The 24429-nt window shown below is 41.9% G+C and overlaps 3 protein-coding genes across 5 annotated transcripts in view; 2 read left to right on the forward strand and 1 right to left on the reverse strand.

The window, feature by feature from the left end:
• The first annotated feature begins 883 nt into the window (after window positions 1-883).
• On the forward strand, window positions 884-9590 carry LOC119902684. Of its 3 annotated transcripts, XM_038719011.1 has the most exons (4): window positions 889-984; window positions 3713-3891; window positions 4109-4221; window positions 4576-9590. In XM_038719011.1, exons 3-4 carry the CDS (start codon window positions 4122-4124, stop codon window positions 8193-8195), a joined length of 3720 nt encoding a protein of 1239 aa, XP_038574939.1. In that variant the 5' UTR covers window positions 889-984; window positions 3713-3891; window positions 4109-4121; the 3' UTR covers window positions 8196-9590. The 3 variants fall into 3 exon arrangements, with proteins under 3 accessions (XP_038574938.1, XP_038574939.1, XP_038574940.1); XM_038719010.1 differs by lacking the exon at window positions 3713-3891 and having other exon boundaries at window positions 884-984; XM_038719012.1 differs by lacking the exon at window positions 3713-3891 and having other exon boundaries at window positions 966-984; window positions 4109-4235.
• A 43-nt stretch (window positions 9591-9633) lies between these two features.
• LOC119902686 overlaps window positions 9634-24429 on the forward strand; it is a 28551-nt gene continuing 13755 nt past the window's right edge. Inside the window, exon 1 of the mRNA XM_038719013.1 lies at window positions 9634-9890. The gene's annotated coding sequence lies outside the window, so the exon portion shown is untranslated. The remainder of the gene's footprint in view (window positions 9891-24429) is intronic.
• LOC119902683 lies at window positions 16255-23721 on the reverse strand. The gene has a single exon (XM_038719009.1). It carries the CDS (start codon window positions 22233-22235, stop codon window positions 16314-16316), a length of 5922 nt encoding a protein of 1973 aa, XP_038574937.1. The 5' UTR covers window positions 22236-23721; the 3' UTR covers window positions 16255-16313.

Genomic DNA, 24429 nt, shown 5'->3' on the forward strand with positions numbered 1-24429 from the left:
ACTAATATGTTAATACGCGTTGATGGAAAGTGAAAGTATTTCTGCAGCTTGTGAAACGGTGATACAGGCTGCTTTCCAACACGACCACCAGTAACACAGTGTGTAGTTACTGGATTTGAGTTACATTAGTAGAACAACAAAACCTTAAAATGAAAAGGTATTTGTTGAATTTCTCAGTTTTTGCTGTTAATATCTGACAGAGGGGAACCGGATAAAGCTCTCCTGTGTAACACAGCTGTCCGCTCATTTTGCATTTAAAAATCAATTACTGGGACCAAAAGAATACTGGTAGAGTAAAAGTACAGTTAACTGGTAACGAGTTGCTACCCACCCGTTTGTAATGCTTCCTGATTGACTCTCTGATCATTCAGTTCTAGTTAAAGTATGAACGATATGAAAATATAAGCACACGTCATTACTAACTCAGAGGAGCTGCAGCAGTGACACTGATGACCGTTTTCTTCACGTCTGTTCAGTTGTGGTGGTTTAGGATCAGCTGAGTGAAGGTTTGGTTCATGGTTTCTTTGCTCTAAAAGCTGCTGTGGTTCGGTCCACACACTCTGCTCCCCTTCATAAAGAAATAGTGGCCTTTATTTTTGTTTTAGCAGCCTGAGATCTGAACAACAGCAGCTGCTTTCAGTCGGTTATATTTTGATCTTGTAAACTAAAAATGGGGTCTGATTCCTCCTCACTGGCTCGTTTCTGGGTCCCCTGTTATTCTCTTTCTATCTGCTGCCCTTGTGAAAGATCAGATACAGATCGAACAGAACAGCTGTGTTCTTGTGTCTGTTGCGTTGAATGTTGTTTGTCCTGTCGGTCCTGTTGAGGAGAGCTTCAACATCATAGTTTCTCATACAAAGTTGAAATTTTGTCTCAGAGACTGCAGGGCTGCAGTCGAGACAAGTCTCTCTGTTTGTCTCTGAAGAAAATTTAAACTGAATCAGGTTTTCCTCAACAAAACATCAGACTCTCTGACAAACACTGGTGAGTACACTGTTAGTTGGCCAAATTTAATTAAAACCAGAATCTGACTTTGTTTCATTTAAAATATTATGACAGGTGTGTAATTTTTTGGGGAAATAACATGTAAACTTTGACATGTGTATATACTTTATATACTGCTCTATACTTTAAAACTATACAACAGGAAGAAAAGAAAACACCGAGTGCAGTCACAGCTAACCTTAGCTTAAGATGATTTACTTTTTTCTTTTTACCGGTTTCCTGTTTCTTTAGTCTCTCTCTAAAATATATTGAACTGTCTCTCCTGAGGTTTGTTTAATTTGTGGTTTAAGGATAGTCTCACAGTTGGTAAAGATCCCCTCCACTCAGACGTGTTGCAACTGTTTAAAATGTCAGACCTTGATTTTACTGACGTGTATCTGTGCAAAGTTTGTCACTACAGAGGATTTTTCACATTCCTCTACTGAAGGATGAGAAACTCTGAGATTCAAACAGTTTTAGAATGTTCATCTTGACTTGTTAGAGAGTTCTGGCTGGTTGCAGACCCGTAAAGCCTATTATAGATGTCATATGTGATATTAGCGGTGAAATGGGATGAATCGTGTCCCTATTAAGAAAGACACTGTGTGCGAGGTGGTAAATAAGTGACAAGGTGAATACATAACACTTGATAAAATATTTTTAGATTTCCTCGTGACTTGTTCCACAAGTGTTCCTTCCACCGCCCAATTAGCTCCCCAGTTGAGGTCAACAGGGTCCCATCCTTACTGTACACAGCTTGGACGGTTCCCCGCTTCCCCCTCCTGAGATGGCGGACAGTTCTCCAGAAACACTTTGTTGCCGACCGAAAGTCCTTCTCCATGTCTTCACCGAACTTCTCCCACACCCGCTGCTTTGCATCTGCTTTCAGCTCGAGTAAAACGTCTTTTCACTTTGCTGTCTCTTAACTGTCTGCTCGTGCCGTTCGCCCTGAGTGTGCGTGCAGCATAGACTGTATGCGCGCAGGAGCTACACCCTCTCCCCCTCCACCTCTCAAACTCGTTTCCTACTTTTCGTAAGGCCGTAGCCGTATCGCCAATATAAATACACAAACATACCATGCAAAGTTTTATGGTTAGCTGTGGTTGTGCTTACATTAACATTAGCTTCATTGTCGACATTAGCGTTAGTTTATAATGCAGCAAACCCTCTAACTTAAGTTACCTATGACAGCATGGCTACGACGGTTTCAGAAAATTACCACCAGTGTGAATATTCATTAACTTTTACTAGCTGGAAACTTAACTTACCAGGGTTAGCAAGGAATATTCCAGGTGCTTCTTGTGGTGTGTCATTCCCTCTTGCTGCCACTTGTTGGTTGTTGCCAAGGCAGAGAGGCAGATTTCCCACGAGGCCACATGATTAGCGTACATGTGGCGCGCAACTTACTCAGTTTATTAAGTAGTAGTTTAAAGTTTAAATAATGTTAAGTTGGAATAAGTAATAATTGTGGTTCTTGTAACTAATCATTAGACTTAATCCATTCTCAAATATTTTGATAGAAATTTACCAAAAATATTAAGGATATCTAAAGAAATGTATTTGTCAGGCAAATACTAATTTCATTTTGTGAAATAAAAAAAATTAAATGATAATTGAAAAAAAAAATTAACGGTTAAATCTATTATTTTGGTATGTGCAACTCAAACAATTACAAAAGCGATTTTCAGAGATTTAATTAAGTTAGTATGGCTATTTATTCCTATGATATTTACTAAGCCTGTAAATGATTTTTGTGCAGAGGGCAGCATGGTACAGGTTTGATCCCTGACAGCAGCAGCACAGGGCAGACAGATGAAGAGTTCCTGCTGAGGTTCCAGCTTTTTCACATTCCTCTACTAACTGTTCTCACAGTTCTCTTTACCGACATGCAGCTCAGCACAGCAGCTCATCTCACATGCCTCACAGTAACTTCACAGAAAACAAACAGAAATGCTGGAATTCGCTTTAGTAGGCTTTCTTGTTACCATTCTGAGAGTATTTCCACGTGTATGGGTGTAAGTGCAACAGCTTTCAGTAAAATATATGGACATATTGAAGTAAACGCTTTAAGAGGTGGCAAGTTTATATCTGTAGCACATTTCAACAACTAGGCGAGTCAAAGTTAAAAGATAAAAACAACATAGCGCACTATAAAAAGACATTTAACCTGTTAACCTGAAAATATAAACAAGATAAAACAATAAAAGTTCCATTTCAGTGTAGAGTCAAACAGGAAAGTCTTCAAGAGACCTGCAGTTTTTTCGGAGTTTGTTCCAGATATACGGAGCATAAAAACTGTTGTTTAGGTTTGACTCTGGGAAAAAAAGCAGACCTGATCCCAAACAACCTGAGAGGTCTGGATGGTTCATAACGCAGCAGAAGATCAGAAATATACACTATATTGCCAAAAGTATTGGGACACCCCTCTGAATCATTGGATTTAGCTGTTCCAATAAGGTGTATAAAATCAAGCGCTCCTAGAAGAACAGTCAAAAATTCCCATGAACACACTCCTAAACCTCGTGAGACCAGAAGAGTTGAAGCTGTTAAAGCTGCAAAGAGTGGGCCAACTCCATATTAAACCCTACGGATTAAGAATGGGATGTCATTAACCTGCATGTGCACATAAAGGCAGGCGACCCAAAACTTTTGGTAATATAGTGTATTTTTGCCCTAAACCATTCAGTGCTCTATAAACATTAATATTTTAAAATGAACTGTTTGACAGGCAGGAAGCCAGCGTGAAGACCTCAGAACTGGAGTGATGTGATCCACTTTTTTGATCTTACTGAGGACTCGAGCAGCAGCGTTCTGATTCAGCTGCAGCTCCGTAAATCTGAGGGGATTCAGCTGATAATTCTCTGGAGCTTCATCAATGCCAGAGACACAACACACTGTTTTCACATTGTGATTATAAAAATATCTATTATAGCTGTTTAAAATCAGAGTTTGATTGTTTTATATGAAAGTAAATTAAAACTGAATGAGTAAAAAGGTCAAATTAAAGTGAAAATGTGAGGGTGTCTGGACGTGATATTACCAAATATTTTTAATTCCTGCTGTGGCCATCACACAGAGAAGTGTCAGAGAAATGAACTAACAAGCTGTTGTCCATTTTGTCCAGTTCAGACTGAGCGATGGACTCTGAAGCCGGCGGGACGATGGAGGTGGCGGCGCTCGGCCGGCCTTTCAGCCTCGGGATGTTGTACGACTGCCGCAAAGACTCACTCGTCCCTGGTAAGGATTCACATGTGAAGATACTTAAAACTTTCAGGATTTAAAGCCACATTCAACAACATTTTCATCTCAGATCGTTTGATCACTTTTGCTTCATTTTAATTATCTGAAAATCATGTGTCTCTTGTTCTGATAGAGATTACCAACATGTTTTGTTTTAAAGAATGTCAGGAAGAAGCTATTTTAATTTGTGAATTGATGCTTTTCTTAATATAACACAGAGAGGGTTCTTACAAACAGCCAGCGTTGTTTTGTTACTTTTATTCTTAGAATTTCTCTGATTTTGTGTTTAAAAGCTAAGCCTTACTATCATGCAATAAAAGGCAGTTTGACTTCTCCTCTTCTTTTTGGCAGGCATTACGCTGTGGGACCGCAATGACCTGGAAAAAGATAAAGGAGAAAGACCAAAACCGAACACTGACTTTGAGATCGTTGCATCTGAATCAATTGAGGACAAATCTTCAGCACTAAACGTTGAAGCTTCCCTGAAGGCAAGTTTCTTGAGTGGACTGGTTGAGGTTGATGGATCGGCCAAATACCTGAACGACAGTAAGATTTCCAAAAATCAGGCCAGAGTAACTCTGACGTACAAAAGTACCACAAAGGTCCAGGAACTGTCGATGGATCACCTTGGAAGAGACAATATGAAGCATCCATATGTCTTTGATAAAGGATTAGCAACACATGTAGTCACAGCCATTCTTTATGGGGCACAAGCCTTCTTTGTCTTTGACCGTGAGGTGTCTAAAAAAGAAGATCATCAAGACATTGAGGGGAACTTGAAGATGATGATCAAGAAGATTCCCAGCCTTGCAATAGAGGGTGAAGGTTCCCTGAAACTGGAAGACAAGGACCGAGCAAATGTTGAGAAATTCTCCTGCAGATTCTTTGGAGACTTTGCTCTTGAAAAAAGTCCTGTGTCCTTTCAGGATGCAGTAGAAGTCTACCAAAGCCTGCCAAGATTACTGGGAGCCAACGGAGAAAAGGCTGTACCGATGAAAGTCTGGCTGTTGCCACTGACAAGTTTAGATTCTTCTGCTGCAAAACTGGTCCGTCAGATAAGTATAGGATTAGTTCAGGAATCACAGAGAGTCCTGGAGGACTTCAGTGAGCTGGAAATGAGGTGCAATGACACAATGAGAACCACCACCGGACAGCAGTTCCCACAGATTGGCAAAAAGATTAAAACCTTTAAAGAGATGTGCTCTGAGTTCAAGCTCGGATTCCAACAAAATCTGGCAAAGAAACTTCCATCAATCCGAGGAGGAGGAGAAGAGGAGGCTGTGCTCGCAGAGATCCTGAAGAAGAGACATTCTTCTCCTTTCAACAGCAAAGACCTGAACGAGTGGTTGGACTGTAAAATGACAGAAATCTGCATCTTAAAATCGTTTACCAATATGATGAAAAACACCAAGATCGTCCCCTCTCAGAATGTTCTTAGTGAAGAAACCCTCAGTGCAGATCATGCTGTGTGTTTTGTTTTCACCTCCCTGGGAAGTGCTGAACCGTACCTCTCAGCTTTATCTAACTACTTAAAACAAACAGCCGAACCAGACGACCCTCAAGATGCACATACTCGAGATGTAGAGAAAGAACAATGGTATCTTTCAAACAAAGTGCCAGATGCAATGAGGAATAAAGCAAAGCTCTTCAGTGACTTTGCAGAGGCCAACAAGGAGAACAAGAACATAAAGTTCCTGACAGTGGGATTAACAAATGAGACACAGAAAGGTTCAAGCATCTACCTTTATGAAGACGGCTTTTCTGTCAATGAGAACTTTGAGCCGCCTTCAAAGCCTGAAACAGTAACAGCAAGTGACATAAAGCACAACAGTGTGACACTGAAGATTTCTGCGCCCAGATTTGGAGCAGAGAACATCACCTCCTACTCTGTAGAGTACTGTGTCAGAGGAGAGGATGGATGGCAACAAGAGACAGCATCAAAAGCTGGAGAAGTCACAGTGAGCCATCTGAGTCCTAACACAGAGTATATGTTCAGATGCAGAGCAGTGACCTCAGCAGGTTTTGGGCCGGCCAATGAAGTCAGTGGTTCCATTAAAACCTTACCTTGCAGCCCTCCTGGAAAACCTCAAGTTGATCCAAACTCAAGTGAGATCTCAGTCAGCTGGGAGAAACCTGCTGAGCTTGGACAAGATGTCCAGATTTTGAGCTACATCGTGGAGTACGCCAAAACAGACAACGGGGTGAAAGAGGAAGATCTCCAATGGAAGCAAATGATGTCGAGAGCTGAAAAGGCAATCATTTCAGGGCTTCAGCCAGAGACAGAATATGTTGTCAGGGTCAGATGTGACTGTGGTGCAGCTGGAAGAAGCAAGGAGAGCATCTCTGTTAATGTCTGCACAATGAAATTTAAACGTCTCACAGAACTCCTCAAAAGTAGAAGTGAAAGGATAAATTCTGAATCACCTTCAGTTTACAAACTGCCTCTGAAAGAAGAAGATACGGACATTGATGGATGTAGAAGATACAGTTTTGGCAAAGAAAGCACAAGGAAAAATCGCACAATAATGTTTTTTGGAGTGTCCGGATCTGGAAAGGCGACTCTCATCAATGGACTGATCAACTACATTGTTGGTGTAGAGTGGAAGGACAATTACAGATTCAAACTAATTGATGAGGGTCAGTCGACGTCACAGGCTGAAAGTCAGACCTCTGAAGTCACTGTGTACAAAATCAACCACCAGGAGGGTTTTAAAACAGAATACTCTCTGACCATTGTTGACACTCCAGAGTTTGGAGATACAAGAGGCTTAATAAGAGATGAGAGCATCACAGAACAGCTGTGTAATCTCTTCTCTGCTGAGCTTGGTGTCAGTGAAATTGACGCTGTGTGTTTTGTAGCTCAGGCTTCTTTACCTCGACTCACACCAACACAGAAATATGTGTTTGACTCTGTGCTCTCAATCTTTGGCAAAGATGTGGCAGAAAACATCAGGGTTCTGGTGACATTCGCAGACAGCCAGCGTCCACCAGTTCTAGAGGCAATCAATGCTTCAGGTGTCCCATGTCCTAAAACAAGAGACGGGCTGCCAGTTCACTTCAAATTCAATAACTCAGCTTTGTTTGCAGACAACAAATCATCTGCAGCAGGCAGCATGAGTGGGGATGATGAGGATGAAGATGGAGGCTTTGATCAGATGTGTTGGAACATGGGGACAAAAAGCATGAAGAGGTTCTTTGCTGCTTTGAATCTCATAGAAAGTAAAAGCTTGACGATGACAAAGGAGGTCCTCAGAGAAAGAGAGCAGCTCGAGAATTCAGTTGAAAACTTGCAGGAGCAGGTTAAAGTTCAGTTAGCCAAGCTGGAGGAGATAAAAGAGACAAGTGAAATACTAAAAGAGCACGAGGCAGAGATGAAAAGAAACAAGAACTTTGAGTTTGAAGTCACCGTCATGAAGCCTTTTGAAGTAGATTTTTCTGGTACTGGAAATTACCTCACCAACTGTCAGCAGTGTCATGTCACCTGTCACTATCCCTGTCCATATGCAAATGATGCAGATTTAAGACACTGTGCTGCAATGGGATCAGATGGATACTGTACTGAGTGTCCAGGCAAATGTTTCTGGAATGTACATTATAATCAGAAGTACAAATGGGAGTATAAGGAAGTAAAAGAAAAACAAACCGTGAAAAAGCTGAAAGAAAAGTACCTGAAAGCCTCAGAGGCTAAGAGACCTGTTCAGGCACTGATTGATAAACTGAAGGCTGAATATGATGGTGGTCAGGTTGAGGTGGTGAAACTGATAAAGAAGTCTTCTGAGTGTTTAAACAGACTTAAAGAGATAGAACTGAAGCCAAATCCTCTCTCCACTCCAGAGTACATTGACATGCTGATTGAGGGAGAGAAATCTGAGGCCAAGCCAGGCTGGAAGAAACGAGTTCAGTCCCTGATAACCATGAGAGAAAAGGCTGAGTACATGGCTAAAATAGAAAGAGGAGAGAAACTATTCTAGAGTCCATAGCGATCAGGAATCTTTGTTTCTTTGTGTCGAAGCTAATTAAAAACCAAGACCTGACCAAATATCAAAGACAAAGAGGAGATCCATTCAGACCCAGATACCAAAGAACCAAACAGGACAGAGAGTGATGTACTGAGACAGAGTCTCCATACTGAGACACCGACACTTCAGTTATTCTGACCAACAAGTAGAAATGTGTTCGACATAAAGAGAGAAGCTGCTAACTCGTTTGTACACATTTTGTGCTGGAAGCATTAACTGGACAACTTCCTGCCACCATTAACACCAGTGTCACAGTTTAAAGCTGCAGCTTTATTAACTCAGCAAACCTGAACACTGAGAATTAAATAGTGTTTTTATTTTATCTATTTTGACAATCTAAATATAACCGTTCATAAAGTGTTTAGATATATAGATTTACATTGTTCAGTACGGCTTTGTAAACAGGAATATCAGCTTCTTACTCAGTTATTCTGCTCTTCTATTATGTCTTATGTATGTAAAAGAAATAGGCCTGGGGATAAAAGAAGAAATCACATTTTACTATATAATTAATAGAATAAAGAGTACTGCTGCTGATGGAAACACTGGACTGTGACAAAACTAGTACAGTAACAGCTGGTCAGGTTTAACCGCAGCGTGGCAGGTTTGATCAGATTCCAATTATCAGATATTCAAATGAATTTCTTCACAAATTCCTGACCTTCATTTAATCACTGCGGACAAACAGAATCTGTGAATCATCTTTCAGTCTTTGCACAGAAATAAAAATAGCAGAAATAAGGTTTGGGGCCCAACATTAAATCTGCTGTGGCCCCTGAAAAGCTCATTTCTCCCTCCTGTGTTTGCCTGCAGCCTCTCAGACTCTGCTGCTGGAACTCTTCCTGCCTCTAACTGTCTGCAGACTCCAGCTCTCCTCGGTGCTTCACTGCCCCCTGGTGTCCAAACTCAGAGCTGCAGGTTGTTTCCTCTTCATCGCTCACATTTAAAGTTAGTTTTGATCAAAATACTCAGACTTTATTTGTAGAGCGCCTTTTGTGTAAAATAACAATACAAGGTGCTTGACAATGTTTTTAAAAATTCCAGCAATACCAAATAACCAAAATAGAAGTTATTAGGCAAGATTAACGTTTAAAAAAGAAAAGCGATATAAAAATATATGTCATGATCCTGTCTGTGTGTCTTGTGGGGGAGTCTGGGTTTTAGTTCTGTCTTTGTTCTTAGTCCTGGTCCTTAGTTCATGTTTTAGTATTCGCTCCTAGTTCTTGTTTACTTTATTTTGGTTTAGTCTGCTCAGTGCTCTGTTTTTGTTCTGTGTTCTCGTTTAGGTTCTGGTACATTGTAACATGTGTTCTGTCTGTGTTGGTTATTCATTTTGCCCCATGTCTGCCTGTCAAGTTTCTGTCTCTCTGTTCTCCCCCCGGCTCTCTCTCTGCCTGCCTCGTTAACCTTGATCCCTGTCACCTGTGTTGCTTCCGCCCTGCTCCTTAGTCCCTGTGTATATACCTGGTGTTTCTGTTTAGTCTTTGTCGGGTCGTTACAGTGTGTTGTAGTGTTGTCTGCTCAGTCTCGTCTTGCTTGTTCCCTGTCAGTTGTTAGGATTTTGGATTGTACACCTGTTTCTGGCCTTTTCTGTTGGATTACCTTGTTTCTTTGGATTTTGGATTCCCTGGGCTCAGCCACTACGTTGTAAGTGTGCTCACTTTTTGTTTATTAATAAACCTTTTGAACTTTACCAGTCAGCTTACGTGTCCTGCATTTGGTCTGCCAACCTGCCTCCCTGCACAAACCTGTGACAATATAATAAGACACATCAAAGAGAAAAATTAAGATAAAAAAAAATTTAAAAAAGAAATTGATTAGGAAAATGTTAAACTAAAAAGACAGGTCACCAGTGCTAAACAAAGGCATGAAAATGCCCAGACATTAGTTTAAAAAAGTAAAAGTATAATTGTCTGATAATACTGTTATTATTATTATTAATGGTTATTAATGCATTTATATTTCAGTCTTAAATCCAGCTTCATTCTGCAAAGACAATGTTTACATGTAAACATTGTCTTTGTTTATTTCCTTTTTATACTGTCCTCACCCCTCATACACGGTGTCCTTTATTTCAGCACAAACTCAGCTGTGAGTCTGATTCTTTGTTCATCTAATGAAGTTTTAAGCTGCCAAAAATCCAAAATACAAGAAAGTTGACACAGGCACTAAAATAAATGTATACAATATACTGCGTAACTGTAAATAACTCTTCCAGGTAGTAATAAATGAAACGCTTTATATGTAAAGCGATTTAATCCCAAATCATTTATGTGTAAATCACTGAAAATATTAAAAAAATTCAGTTTTAAACATTTCTTCAAACCTTTTTTTATTATAAGAAATTAGACAGAAATGAGACGGCGTGTGAAAGCAGCAGGTCAACCGGTTTGTGTCCACATAGTTATATTACTATAATTAGCATTTTACTGTTATTTAAATAACATGAAACAAGAAAACAAACTGACACGATTAGTCAACTGCCAGAAAATGAATTGGCAACTATTTTTGATAATCTACCTGAAATAAAAATCTCTTACAGAAAATCAGCATGTTGAGACCCCAAAGAATTAAAGAATGATGTGACATATTTGAAAATACCAGTATACATATTGCTTTATTTATTTGACCTTTAATATTGAATTGTAATATTTTAAGGGCTCATTGTTCTTTCTTTCCACCTACTACTAAAAAACTACACAAAAAATGGCACCCATTGACCTTATGGTGCTGCTATAAAAGCAGCTTTATGTTTTTGCAAACTTCTTTCATCATTTTAATCTCTGGATTCATCTGCATCTTTGCTCCAATTGTCTCCTGCTCTAAAAATGTCAAATTATGCAACATTTTACCGCTTTTCTTAAAATCGTATTAATGCACAATCATCAAAATTGTCTTAAAGGTTCAGTGTGTAAGATTTAGTGGCATCTAGTGGCGAGGGTTGTGAATTGCAACCATCGGTCCAGTCTACCGCTGCCCCCTACACTTTCAAAGAGCGTAGGACAGCTACGGTGGCTGACACAGCACAAAAGGTAAAGACAGCAGAGAGTGGCCAGTCAAGAAATGAGGTTTCTTTAGGTAGATTTATTTAAAAATATTTACTTAATTATTCAGTAAAACCATGTGTTATTGTGGCTTGGCCACCGACAGATAACATGGAAAACATAAGCAAAGAGTGTGAAACACTGTTTCTGCACCACAGTCCATTATAAACCACATATTAAATTAATGTTTATACAAACATTGACAAGGGAAACACGTTAATTCTGTCTGTGATTATGGACACTCGCCAAAACTGCCCGCCAACAATAATATCTGGCTCGCTGCCAGATTATGGTGCTTTGATAGCGGCAAAAAATATAAATAAATACTTACTCACAAAATCACTTCCTCTTTAGTGGTTTTGCTTACAAAATAAAAGCACAACAAGCTTGTTTAGTGCAATGCTTTCATTGGAGTAGAACTGAGCTTTTACTTTGAAAAACTCTGCAGTATATTACTGCTGCTTCTTCTAACGTACGTGTTCAACATAGTGAGTGTCTGCACTGCCTGAATTCTACCAGAAATGGCACAAGAAGAAGGTAGTGACGAAACGTGTTCTGTAGCGCTGACAATGCAATGTGGCGACGTCCACGGAAGGGGGGACCCGCGGTTATGTGGATATAAATGTCTCATTCTAAAGTAATAAAAACAAAGGTTTAATATATAAAGTCTTTACACACCACTGAAAACATAGTTACGGATCTTATATTGCATTTCTGTCGCTAGATCCTCAGAAATATTCCACACTGGACCTTTTTTAAGCACTGATGACAGAATATATTATTGAATATTTGAATATATATGTTGAAATGTATCAACATTTCAACTTATTGGGAGAAAACTGGTAGTTCTATGTAAAATCAGACGTTGAGCACCCCCATGGTCAATTCAGGAGTCCGAGGTGTGTGGAAACATCCCCTCACCAGTAGCTCAGTCAGTTAGTCACCTACTTTGGGGATCTGAAGTTGTAAGGGTCCAAATCTCCTGGTAACCAAATCCAGTTTGCCAACAACAGGGTGTTCTGATCACAGTGAGTCAAAGTTTTCCTATTCTGCTTTGTGTGTGCAGGCCAGAGGCTAGTCCAAGTTTAGAGTCTCCTTGTGGAATAGAAAATGTCTGATACTGTGCATCAGGTTAGAAACAGCCTCTGAGTAACATGGTTACTTCAGGGAAATGCACTTTGCATGTTGATGATCTGTGATTTTTGTTGCTTGGTGTCTAGCCTCCAACTGTTGCGGTATCTGGTATCTGTCTGATCCGCTTTCTCCAGCAGCTCACGCACCCAATACAATGTGATTATTCCTCAAGTATCTGTGAACATAATCTTTACAGCGTAATTATTTATTGTGGCAGTAACTACTGAGCGTCTCATTGAATAAGGTCGGGTATAGGCCTACATATAGAGGAATATAGGCGTCGCATGTGAAGCACAACAGGACTGTTTTATCCAACTATATTTACTGTCTCCTTACATTAAAAAAACAAAAAAAACTGTGCTCTGCGCAATGAGAGGATTCTGATAATATCCACTGATCATCTGACGTTATATACGGTGTGTAGCCTACATTTGTTCTGCAGAGACTAAATAATCCTCTAATCCAATATTGATGGAAAGTGAAAGTATTTCTGCAGCTTGCAAAACAGACACCAGTGGCAGAATCTGTAGTTTTTTGATTTAAGTAAAATTAGTAGAACAAAATAATTTGCCTGATTTTCTAAATGTTTGCATCTGATCAGCATATTAATATCTGGCACTGGTTAAAGCTCTCCTGCTAACACAGCTTGGATGACAGCTCATTTCAGAGTTGATAAGAGGTTCTGTTAAAAAAAAAACTGTTTTTTGTACTTATGTACTTACTGGTAACCACTTACTACCCACCTCTGATTGACTCTCTGATTGCTCTGTCCTAGTCGGTATAAATGATGTCAGGTTTATTGGAAGCACACGTCATTAATAATAATTCCTCCTTTAGCTGATGCTTTTCTCCAAAGCGACTTACAGCTGCTAGATGTTTCAGAGGTTGCACGCTTCTGGAGGAACTAGGGGTTAAGTGTCTTGCTCATCTCTCAGAGCAGCAGCAGCAGTCACCACAGTGATGCCACACCCTTTTCTTCAATTCTGTTCCATTGTGCTGGTTTAGGATCGGCTTCCCTCAATAAAGAAATGCGACCTTTATTTTTAACAGCCTGAGATCTGAACGACGGCAGCTACTGTCAGTTTGTTATATTTTGAGCTTGGCGACAGCGGTGGAGAAAACAATTTCACCACAAGGTCCATTTAGACCCATGTCTGATAAAGAGGCTTTGTGACTGTGTGGGTATACCAGGCTCAGCATTCCACTGGTTTCCATTTTATCTCTCTGACAGACGTTTCCCCGTCTCTACAGGTGACGAGTCTGATTTCTCTCCACTGTCTTGTGTCCCCCAGGGCTCGGTTCTGGGGCCCCTGTTATTCTCTTTATATCTGCTGCCCTTGGGAAAGATCATGGACAGATTTAACATCTAGGCTCCTAGACTTGTTTAACACACATTAGGAACTGGACTGCAGAACATTTTTACAGCTCAGTGCTGATAAGATCAGGTTCTGTTTGTTGCTCCTGAAAAACGTGCCCTATGATTATTCAAAAGATAATATCTCCTCAGCTGCCCAATCCTACCTGTGAAATGTAGACATAATATTTGATCAGTCCGCATCGTTTGACACCAATGATCTCTTATCTGGCTCCCTGTCGCATATCTGATCCAGTTCAAGATTCTTACAGTTACTTACAGAGCACTGCACACAGACTTTGGAATGCCCACAGTGTTATGGTCTGCTGATTCTGTGGACATTTTCAAAAAGCAGCTATGTTCTGTTGAATGTTGTTAGTCCTGTCCGTCTGAGAGACTGCTGTTGAGACAAGTCTGTCTGTCTCTGAAGAAACATTCATCAGGTTTTCCTCAACAAAACATCAGAATCTCTGGCAAACACTGGTGAGTACACTGCCCTGCACAGACTACATGCAGTCTCAGCAAATACTTTTTTACATAAAAATACTATGACAGATAGAAATGTGTAATCCTAGATTAAAAACAACATGTAAACTCTGAAACTATAAAATAGGTAAGAAATAAACCACAGTGACAGCTTAAGATGATTTAGCTGCTTTTATTTCAACCAGTTTCCTGTTCCTTTTGATTTTTATTGTCTCTCATATATTGAACTGTCTTTTCTGAGGTTTGTTTAATTTGTACTTAGTGGTTTAAATGATAGGGTCACATGTCAGTCATGTATAAAAGTCTGCAGATTTTCCCATATTTTCATTCTTTAGGTCTTTGAACAGTGTTTTTACAGAGTACAGAGCCTTTAATAAAACAAGCACATCAGAGTCCAGGTTCGGATCCCTGAAACTGAACCCTAAATCCTGTTCAATCCTGTTAAATCAGTTCAATATTCATGGATTCAAGGGAAGAAACTTCGAGAACCAAATTAAGTGAGATGAGTGACTTCACGATAAGATTGCTCATACTAACGTTTCCTGCCAGTATGGCTGTCATATGTTCTTCATGGCACTTGTAGCGCTCCTACCCTCTACCAAGTATGTATGGGCAGGGCCCTGAGTTCTTTTAGATTATTGTTTCTTAATATCAACACTGAAACCCAGCGTCAACTATCTTAGCTTCCCTTGTAATCAACATGTGAAACCCAAATATGATAACTGGCTTTGAAATAAAATACTCGAACACCACTCTGGTATATGATTAACGAAGGTCTCTTATTATTTAGAAAAATATTAAATAAAATAAATGCAAAATAAACAATTGGTGCAATATACAATAAATCAAATATCCACACAAGATCCGCAGTGATTCAGTAGTTCTGTTACAAGATAATACCACACCACAAATGCACTTTAACTGCAACAAATATCAGTGGGCCCACACTATAACACTCACACATACAGCCGGCAAAACCACTTCAAACAACGATGCAGGCCTGATGCGTGGCTCGTGTACGTTGAGACCCAAAACCAAATGGTCGTTTCACTCAGTTTATGAGCAGAGAAATAAAAGGAATGAGTACCTGGTAACTGGTGCACTTCTGTGAGTTTGTTGTGAATGGGTCTACCGTCAGTCACTGTCTACTGGAGCGAAGCGTCGATTCCCGTGAGCGGGGACAGACTCCTCAGGAGCAAAAGAGATGAGCCTTCGGCGTCCTTTTCCCACGTGGCCAGAGGAACTCTGAGCAGCCTGGTAGCTCAGAGCGCTATCTGGTTTTCTTCAGCGTTTCCTCGTTGAAAACGTTTTATAAGTCCACTTGATTAGCTTTGCTAGCTAACTGAAGATATACTGTCCGTTCACTTTTCCAATGAATGTACTATGTAGCTTACTGTGCTACTTTATTTAGCTAGCATTACATACCCCGTGAAACAGTCAATCAAGACTCCTCGGTGGATTCTTCGACTTCCCACGAACTAGCAGACATAATCCCAGCACAGAATGTCGAGTAGACAATCCCGAAATTAGTCCACAGCTTGGTATGAACGTTAGTTAAGCCTTCTCACTTTACTTCGTCTGCAAAGCTAACACAGTTCTCCGAACTCTTTTTCCCTCGTCTCTGTCCATCACTCCGCTCACACACTCCACCTCGCCCCTCCCGCACCTGCTCATGCACTCCCCTCATGCCCACTCGAATCACCCAATCAAAACCGACTCTTAGACTCCAGCACAATTACCACAGATAAACAAGTTGCATATACAACCCATTAACTCGTCATAACATGTTTTTTTAACTAAACATTATCTTTTAGTTATTTATCAAATAACATGTGCAACATACAACAGTTTTAACAAAAATACATCACCATATTTTTACCATCAATATTCCATGACTTTTAATATCAAATTTACTTATAATAAACTCTTTTAACCCAGTATACTATTTATTCTGGGTTACACCCTCCCCCCTCTAAATGTCTGGTGTCCTCAACAGACCAATGAACTGAACACTTAACTCAATAGGAAGGGTGTATCATGGCTTTGCACACTTTAGCTTTTTCCTATCTTAATAACAACACCTCTGTGTACTATGGTAAGAGGTTGATCTTTACTTTTACCAGGCTCGTCATAAGTTAGCCTTAGGACTGGTTTTACAGTTCTCTTAGAACGGGTATCAGATCTGGGACCTTTCTTATCCCTACATCTTATACTGACAGGGTATGCCTCCTGTTCAGACTCTAAGTCAGGATCAGTTTCATCTTCAGGAATTGCATTCTGATCAGGTTGGTGTTTGTCCACAAACCGAACTGGTTCATTAGCACTCTTCTCTTCCGCTGAACTTTCCTCAGCGAGGCTTTCCTCTGACTCCTGAACATTCTCTGGATCCTCTTGAGTGACTTGTGAACACCTTGTTCTGTTTTTGGTGCCTTGCGGAAACTGCTTCAGGTAAGCATGGTAGGGTTTCGGTGATCTCTGAGGTACATAATACTCCAGATCAGAGGATGAGTCAGAGAAATCCTGTAACTCTTGGAAGACTTCTTGGTTCTCAAGCGAAACTTTCTCTTGCCTCATGCGGGTTCCACTTCTGGTCTTTACCCTAACCGATGAGCCATCCTCATCTTCCACCTCAGGCATCCTCACATGCTGTCCAATGGGAAGGATATGATCTCTGTGGAGTGTTTTTACACCTCCTGTCCCAGCTTCTGGCTTTAACTTGTACACTGGTAGGTTTGGCATTTTTCCCACTACCACATAGGGGACAGGGCTCCACCGGTTCTCAAGTTTGTGCTTTCCTTTCAGCCCCAAGTTTTTTAGAAGGACTCTGTCACCTATGTCCAAAAGCTGGCATATGACCCTCTTGTCATATGACCTTTTGTTTCTCAAATGAGTTTTGTCAGAGGCTTCAGAGGCAAGCTGGTAAGCTCTCTGCAGGTCTTCCTTCAACTTTGCCACATAACGTGCATGGCAAACATCATCTTGGCCATCAGGAGAAGTTCCAAAACACAAATCAACCGGGAGTCTGGCTTCTCTACCAAACAGAAGGAAATATGGTGAATAACCTGTAGCATCACACTTTGTACTGTTGTAGGCATGAACCAAATATCCCAAATGCTGGCTCCATTGAGACTTCTTCTCCTGGCTGAGAGTACCTAGCATGGACAGTAAGGTCCTATTGAACCTCTCCGGTTGTGGATCGCCTTGCGGATGATACGGTGTAGTCCGTGATTTCCGTATTCCCATCACCATCAAGAGCTCTCTGATCAATCGACTTTCAAAGTCCCTTCCCTGATCCGAATGGATCCTAGCAGGCAGACCATAGTGGATAAAATATTTATCCACCAGAATCTTGGCTACAGTCTGCGCTTTCTGATTTCTGGTTGGGAAAGCCTGTGCATAGCGTGTGAAATGATCAGTGATCACTAACACATTACTAATCCCCTTAGAATCTGGTTCCATCGAAAGGAAATCAATGCACACTAGATCCATAGGCCCACTGCTTCTAATCTGGTGTAATGGAGCTGCTCTTGTACAAGGAGCCTTGCGAGTAATGCACTTGCCACAGTTTTTTACATACTCCTCCGCCTCAACTGACATTTTAGGCCAGAAGAAACGGCTCCTCAAGAGGTCAGTAGTCCTTTCAATTCCGAGGTGACCAAGGTCATCATGTAGGGACTTCAAAACTACTGCACGGAACTCACTTGGCAAGACGAGCTGACTTACCTCCTCACCAGAAGGACGCTTAACCAAACGATGCAGCAGATTGTCTTTCATGATCAACTTCCCAAGTTCTCGTTTCATGCAAGACAACTCTGGACTGGTATCTGTTGGCCAGCTGCCATGGTTCACTGCCTGGATAGTTGGTCCAATCACTGCGTCGTTCTTTTGAGCCATCACCAGCTCCTGTTTTGTCATCTGCCCCAACGAATTCAGCTCCACATGTGTTGGGAAAGCATAGATGTCAGGGACACACTTAGGAGAGGCTCCCAACTGATCTACACACCTCTGATCGCTTTTGTAGGAGCTTGCGATGTGGACTTGTTGGCATATAGACTTCACTCCTGTCTGTGAAATGGTCTCCCATTCCTCTGCATTCTGTTCATGTTCAAACGGCATGTTTCTTGAGAGCAAGTCTGCATCTATATTGTGTCTGCCTGGGCGGTACTGGATATCAAAATTGTATGTGGACAAGGCTGCCAGCCACCGGTGTCCCACAGCATTGAGCTTAGCTGTGGTGAGCACGTAGGTGAGCGGGTTGTTATCTGTACGTACTGTGAACTTGGCTCCATACAGATAATCGTTGAACTTGTCAACAACTGCCCATTTCAGGGAAAGAAACTCCAGCTGATGAATCGGATAGTTCCTCTCCGGCGGACTCAATTTTCTGCTTGCAAATGCAACAGGACGAAGGCCTTCAGGATAGTCCTGATAAAGGACTGCACCAAGTCCCTTTAAACTGGCATCTACATGTAGAATGTAGGGTTTGTGGGGGTCAGCAAACGCCAGGACGGGTGCATGAGTCAGACAGCATATTATCTGGCGAAATGCATCGGTGCAGGACTGATCCCACCTCGCACCAAAAGGCTCAGAAACGGCCAAATAGGACTTGTTTTGATCTTTGACATGCTTCTTACTCTTCTGAGTTGGACCATATCCCTTAGTAAGCTCAGTCAGAGGTCTTACAATGGCAGAATAGTTGGCAATGAAACGCCTGTAATAGCCGCAAAAGCCCAAGAAAGACTGCAGGCCTTTCAGGTCCATAGGCTGAGGCCAACTGGTGACTGCCTCGATCTTTGAGGGGTCAGGGGAAACACCATCTGCCGAAACAATGTGTCCCAGGTATTTTACCTTGGGCAAACAGAACTGGCATTTGTCAAGGGAAACTTTGAGCCCCACTTCTCCGAGGCGATCAAGGACTTTGAGAAGTCTCTCTTCATGCTCTTCCAATGACCTTCCAAAGACTATTAGGTCATCCAAGTAGACCAGGACCTGCAGCAGGTGCATGTCACCGACAGCCTTTTCCATTAGTCTTTGGAATGTTGCAGGCGCTCCAGTGATCCCTTGCGGCATCCTCTCGAACTGATAGAAGCCGAGTGGGCAGATGAATGCCGTCTTTTCTTTGTCCTCATCGGCCATGGCTATTTGGTAATAGCCGCTCCTCAGATCCAGGACTGAGAACCACTTACTTCCTGACAAGGAGTCAAGTGCGTCATCGATACATGGTGTTGTGTATTGGTCAGGAATTGTTCGACTATTGAGGAAACGATAATCGATACACATCCGAATAGTTCCATTTTTCTTTCGCACGATCACTATAGGGGACGCGTATGGACTCCGGGACTCTTTTATGATCCCCGCCCGCAGGAGCTCTTGCAAGTGCTTTCTGACATCCTCAATGTCTCCTGGAGCAAGGCGCCGAGACCGCTCTCGGAAGGGCCGTGCATCCGACAGGCGGATGGTGTGTTCTACTCCCTTTGCTAATCCTACGTCCCATTCGTGCACGGAGAAGACATGGGATCTCTCGGACAGCTTCTGACGCAGTCGCTCCCTCCATTGCTCGGACACTGGGGAATCCCCAAAGTTGATGACACTTTTATCAAACTCTGATGACACTGGTTGTTTAGCGGGAATAGTGGTGACAGACTCAACTGTATACATGTTTCCCAAAACTGTTCCCATAGGAATAACAGTCTGTTTGAGTGACTGGTTTTGGACCAAAATCCTGAAACTGCTGACATTCACTGCATCCCCAGGAATGACCATGGGCTGAAGGAACACACCAGCCGGGAGCGGAGCAGTCAGTGATGAGTCAACCATCAGGATCTCATTCTCAACCTGGTGTTTAAACTCAACATGACAGACCGCTTCAAAGTCACCGCCAGGGGGTATGGTCAGGGGACCTGGACCTTGCCAGCTAACAAACCCTACTTCTTCTTCACTGTCGGGGTCAGAAGCAGCCCCACTCTGAGATGACTTATTTTCTCCAAAACAGGCTTGAATACCAAAAGTGGAAGTGAGGTCAATGCCTTTGGCTGTGCATTGCTCGACCATACGTCGGACATGACTGGTATTGGTCCCAACAATGACTGGGGCCTGGCCTGGAGTTCTGGGACTGGGGCAGATTAGTGCAAGGACTGTCCGGGTCTGGCTGATACCTGTTACTTCAGCAGGGTATTCAAGATCCACCACAACATACCCACGGTAAGGGTAGCTCATATTAGACTCAGTTAAACCCCAGAGGGCAAGCCCAGACACTGGCTGCAGTGGCACATCTGGCAAATGCTTCTGATACCAAGACTCAAAAATAATTGTCACCTGGGAGCCACTATCAAACAATGCATCACAGGGCTGCCCATCGACTTTCAATGGCACAATGCTTGGGGGGCCAACCAATCCTTCTGGCAAGCTAACTGTTGGTTGTGTGATTACAGAACCTTCCTTCACACTGCAGTTGACCTCTGTGTATTTGGCATTGCTGGACTGCTGCTCCTCCTTAGACATCTTAAGTGCTTGGATTAGCCTCTTAATTACTTTACTTTGGTTCTCTGGGTTTTTGCATTTACCAGCATAATGCCCATTATCCCCACAACGATAACAAAAGTTCTCTTCTGCAACTTTGGATGTTCTCCTGGGGAAACTAGACACTGGCTTTGAAACCTCCATGGCAGAGACTGTCGCTGGATTGGGCGAAACATCTGGTTCACGCACCTTATTGGTGAGCTTCTGCTGCAGTCGTTTGACTTGTTTCTTTAAAGCTGTTAGCTCGGGGTCTTTACCGTCAATGCTGGGTGAGGCACTAGCAGGCTCAGAGTACTCTTCTTTAGAAAGAACCGACTTTGTCACTACTGCTGTGACCATGGATTTGAGTTCTTTGATCTCAGCTTTAAGGCTCTGTATTTCAGCATGTTTGCTATCACCTTCCTGTTTTGCACACACTTGATGCACTGTATTGTTGAGCTTTTTCCGGGAAGCCTCATACTCTTCCTCTGCCCTGATTTCACTCAGGAGCTGTAGAAAGGTAGGTGGTGTTGTTTTTCTTTCCCTTAGGCGAAGCTGTATCAACATCAAGTCAGATGCAATGGCGCCCCTCAGCAGCTGTTCTACACGGGCCCTGCCCATGTTGCTAGAAGGAAGGCCCCCTCTCTGGACAACTTTAACCAAAGACCGCTCCAGACGTCGGAGGAAATCAGACAACTTTTCTCCTGTCTGCTGCTGCATCAAGCGGAAAGCAAAGTAAAGATCATCGCCAGACTCAGCAGTCCCAAAAGCACTCTCAAGCGCCTCTAAACACGCTCCAGGACTAGCAGTAGGTTCTGTGGTTCGCATCGCTTTAACTATTTCTAAAGCAGGCCCTTTGAGACTTTCCATCAGCCTTCTTATCTTTTCTTTGTCAGAGCAGTCGCTCTCTTTGACCATGAGCCATGCTTGCTCCATCCAGTGGTCAAATTGCTCCTCACCTACTGGAACAGGCGAGACTCCGGAAAAGGTACGCAGGCGTCGATAACCTCCACCCTCAGATGGAGGTTTGGTTGCCTTCTCTAAGAAATCCCCAACAGCCCTCAAGATGGATTCTGTGGGGTTCAGCAGACTTTGAAGATCATCCATACTCCTACCTTCAGCCTGAAACAAGCCTTTCAATTTGCTACTGAAGTCTTCAGCTGTAGGAGAAAACTCTCCAAGAATGACTATGGGCCAAGGCTCTTCTTCCTCAGAGGGTTGCACATAGGGAGGAACAGGCGCAGTACTTAAATCTTCGTTAGTTTCACACAAAACCATAAGCTTGCCTAGCCTTGCATTGAACAACCTCCCTCGGACACGCACACGGCCTAAGCACTTTATAGTAGTGAGAGTGTCTTCAATTTGAGCTATCTCTACCTCTTCAGGGAGAACCACTAACAGGGCATGAGCTCTATCTAAACCCTCACCACGGCTCCAATTAGCAAGTTCTTTCTCTAACTCAGTATGGTCAACCATTTTCACTGTTTCCTTTGTTTGTTTTTTTTTTTTTTATGGGCTTATTTTACTTGCTATCAAATCAACACTATATTTTGCTGGAAAGCTAAGACAATCCCAGCGGTGCCTCCATTTTATGTAGCGCTCCTACCCTCTACCAAGTATGTATGGGCAGGGCCCTGAGTTCTTTTAGATTATTGTTTCTTAATATCAACACTGAAACCCAGCGTCAACTATCTTAGCTTCCCTTGTAATCAACATGTGAAACCCAAATATGATAACTGGCTTTGAAATAAAATACTCGAACACCACTCTGGTATATGATTAACGAAGGTCTCTTATTATTTAGAAAAATATTAAATAAAATAAATGCAAAATAAACAATTGGTGCAATATACAATAAATCAAATATCCACACAAGATCCGCAGTGATTCAGTAGTTCTGTTACAAGATAATACCACACCACAAATGCACTTTAACTGCAACAAATATCAGTGGGCCCACACTATAACACTCACACATACAGCCGGCAAAACCACTTCAAACAACGATGCAGGCCTGATGCGTGGCTCGTGTACGTTGAGACCCAAAACCAAATGGTCGTTTCACTCAGTTTATGAGCAGAGAAATAAAAGGAATGAGTACCTGGTAACTGGTGCACTTCTGTGAGTTTGTTGTGAATGGGTCTACCGTCAGTCACTGTCTACTGGAGCGAAGCGTCGATTCCCGTGAGCGGGGACAGACTCCTCAGGAGCAAAAGAGATGAGCCTTCGGCGTCCTTTTCCCACGTGGCCAGAGGAACTCTGAGCAGCCTGGTAGCTCAGAGCGCTATCTGGTTTTCTTCAGCGTTTCCTCGTTGAAAACGTTTTATAAGTCCACTTGATTAGCTTTGCTAGCTAACTGAAGATATACTGTCCGTTCACTTTTCCAATGAATGTACTATGTAGCTTACTGTGCTACTTTATTTAGCTAGCATTACATACCCCGTGAAACAGTCAATCAAGACTCCTCGGTGGATTCTTCGACTTCCCACGAACTAGCAGACATAATCCCAGCACAGAATGTCGAGTAGACAATCCCGAAATTAGTCCACAGCTTGGTATGAACGTTAGTTAAGCCTTCTCACTTTACTTCGTCTGCAAAGCTAACACAGTTCTCCGAACTCTTTTTCCCTCGTCTCTGTCCATCACTCCGCTCACACACTCCACCTCGCCCCTCCCGCACCTGCTCATGCACTCCCCTCATGCCCACTCGAATCACCCAATCAAAACCGACTCTTAGACTCCAGCACAATTACCACAGATAAACAAGTTGCATATACAACCCATTAACTCGTCATAACATGTTTTTTTAACTAAACATTATCTTTTAGTTATTTATCAAATAACATGTGCAACATACAACAGTTTTAACAAAAATACATCACCATATTTTTACCATCAATATTCCATGACTTTTAATATCAAATTTACTTATAATAAACTCTTTTAACCCAGTATACTATTAATTCTGGGTTACACACTAAAACGTCAAAATGAAAGTACTGTTTTCACGCTGAGATGATGGAACAGAAAGTTTTTAACTGACCAACACAAGGAGCTCCACCTCAAGCTAAGGAGACTTGGTTGCAGAAATAATTACCAATCCCAAAAAACTAGCTCTTTGTCTGAATACACACCATAATTAATGTGGGGTAAGATCAGAGTGAACCTTAGTTTGTGGGTTTACAGGGAACGTTGAAAGTCCAGTTCAACAACAAATTCACTGAGTGGAAGCCGGTCCTGGATGCTATCAGGGTTTAGCCTAACATTAGCGGCTCTGTCCTGATGTTCACTGGATATAGTGAAGTTTACACTCCAGCATTACCTGCACAAATGTAACATTATATGTGAAACACATTAGTATGCTCTATGCCTTTTCCTGCTGCTGTTAGAACTCAGTGGTGTGAATCTGCGTCCAGCCTCCACTGTTGAAACTTCATTCTACAGCTACAGAATTAACTTCAACCTACATGAAATGTTTAAAAAAAGAAAGACGGAGAATACCCAGGTGCTTGCTTTGAAACACTGCGGGCTGATATAACTTACAGGGAACAGTTGCTGTTAGGTAGGTAGGTTTTATTGTGGCAATATAACAAGTTATAGTGTTAATAAAGATTCAATTATAAAAATGGTAAACAGAAATAAACTATAATCAGTAGAGCAGTGCTGAGGA

The sequence above is a fragment of the Micropterus salmoides genome, unplaced genomic scaffold (genome assembly GCF_014851395.1).
Source record: "Micropterus salmoides isolate LMB-PRFRI ecotype aquatic unplaced genomic scaffold, ASM1485139v1 Ms_hic_scaffold_14, whole genome shotgun sequence".
Lineage (NCBI taxonomy): Eukaryota > Metazoa > Chordata > Actinopteri > Centrarchiformes > Centrarchidae > Micropterus > Micropterus salmoides.

Bases quoted from the DNA above. Each gene is read 5' to 3' on its own strand.
- LOC119902683 (XM_038719009.1), bottom strand. From the start codon at position 22,235: ATGGTTGACCATACTGAGTTAGAGAAAGAACTTGCTAATTGGAGCCGT.
- LOC119902684 (XM_038719010.1), top strand. From the start codon at position 4,122: ATGGACTCTGAAGCCGGCGGGACGATGGAGGTGGCGGCGCTCGGCCGG. The intron at 4,222-4,575 runs GTAAGGATTCAC...TCTTTTTGGCAG, and splicing joins CAAAGACTCACTCGTCCCTG to GCATTACGCTGTGGGACCGC.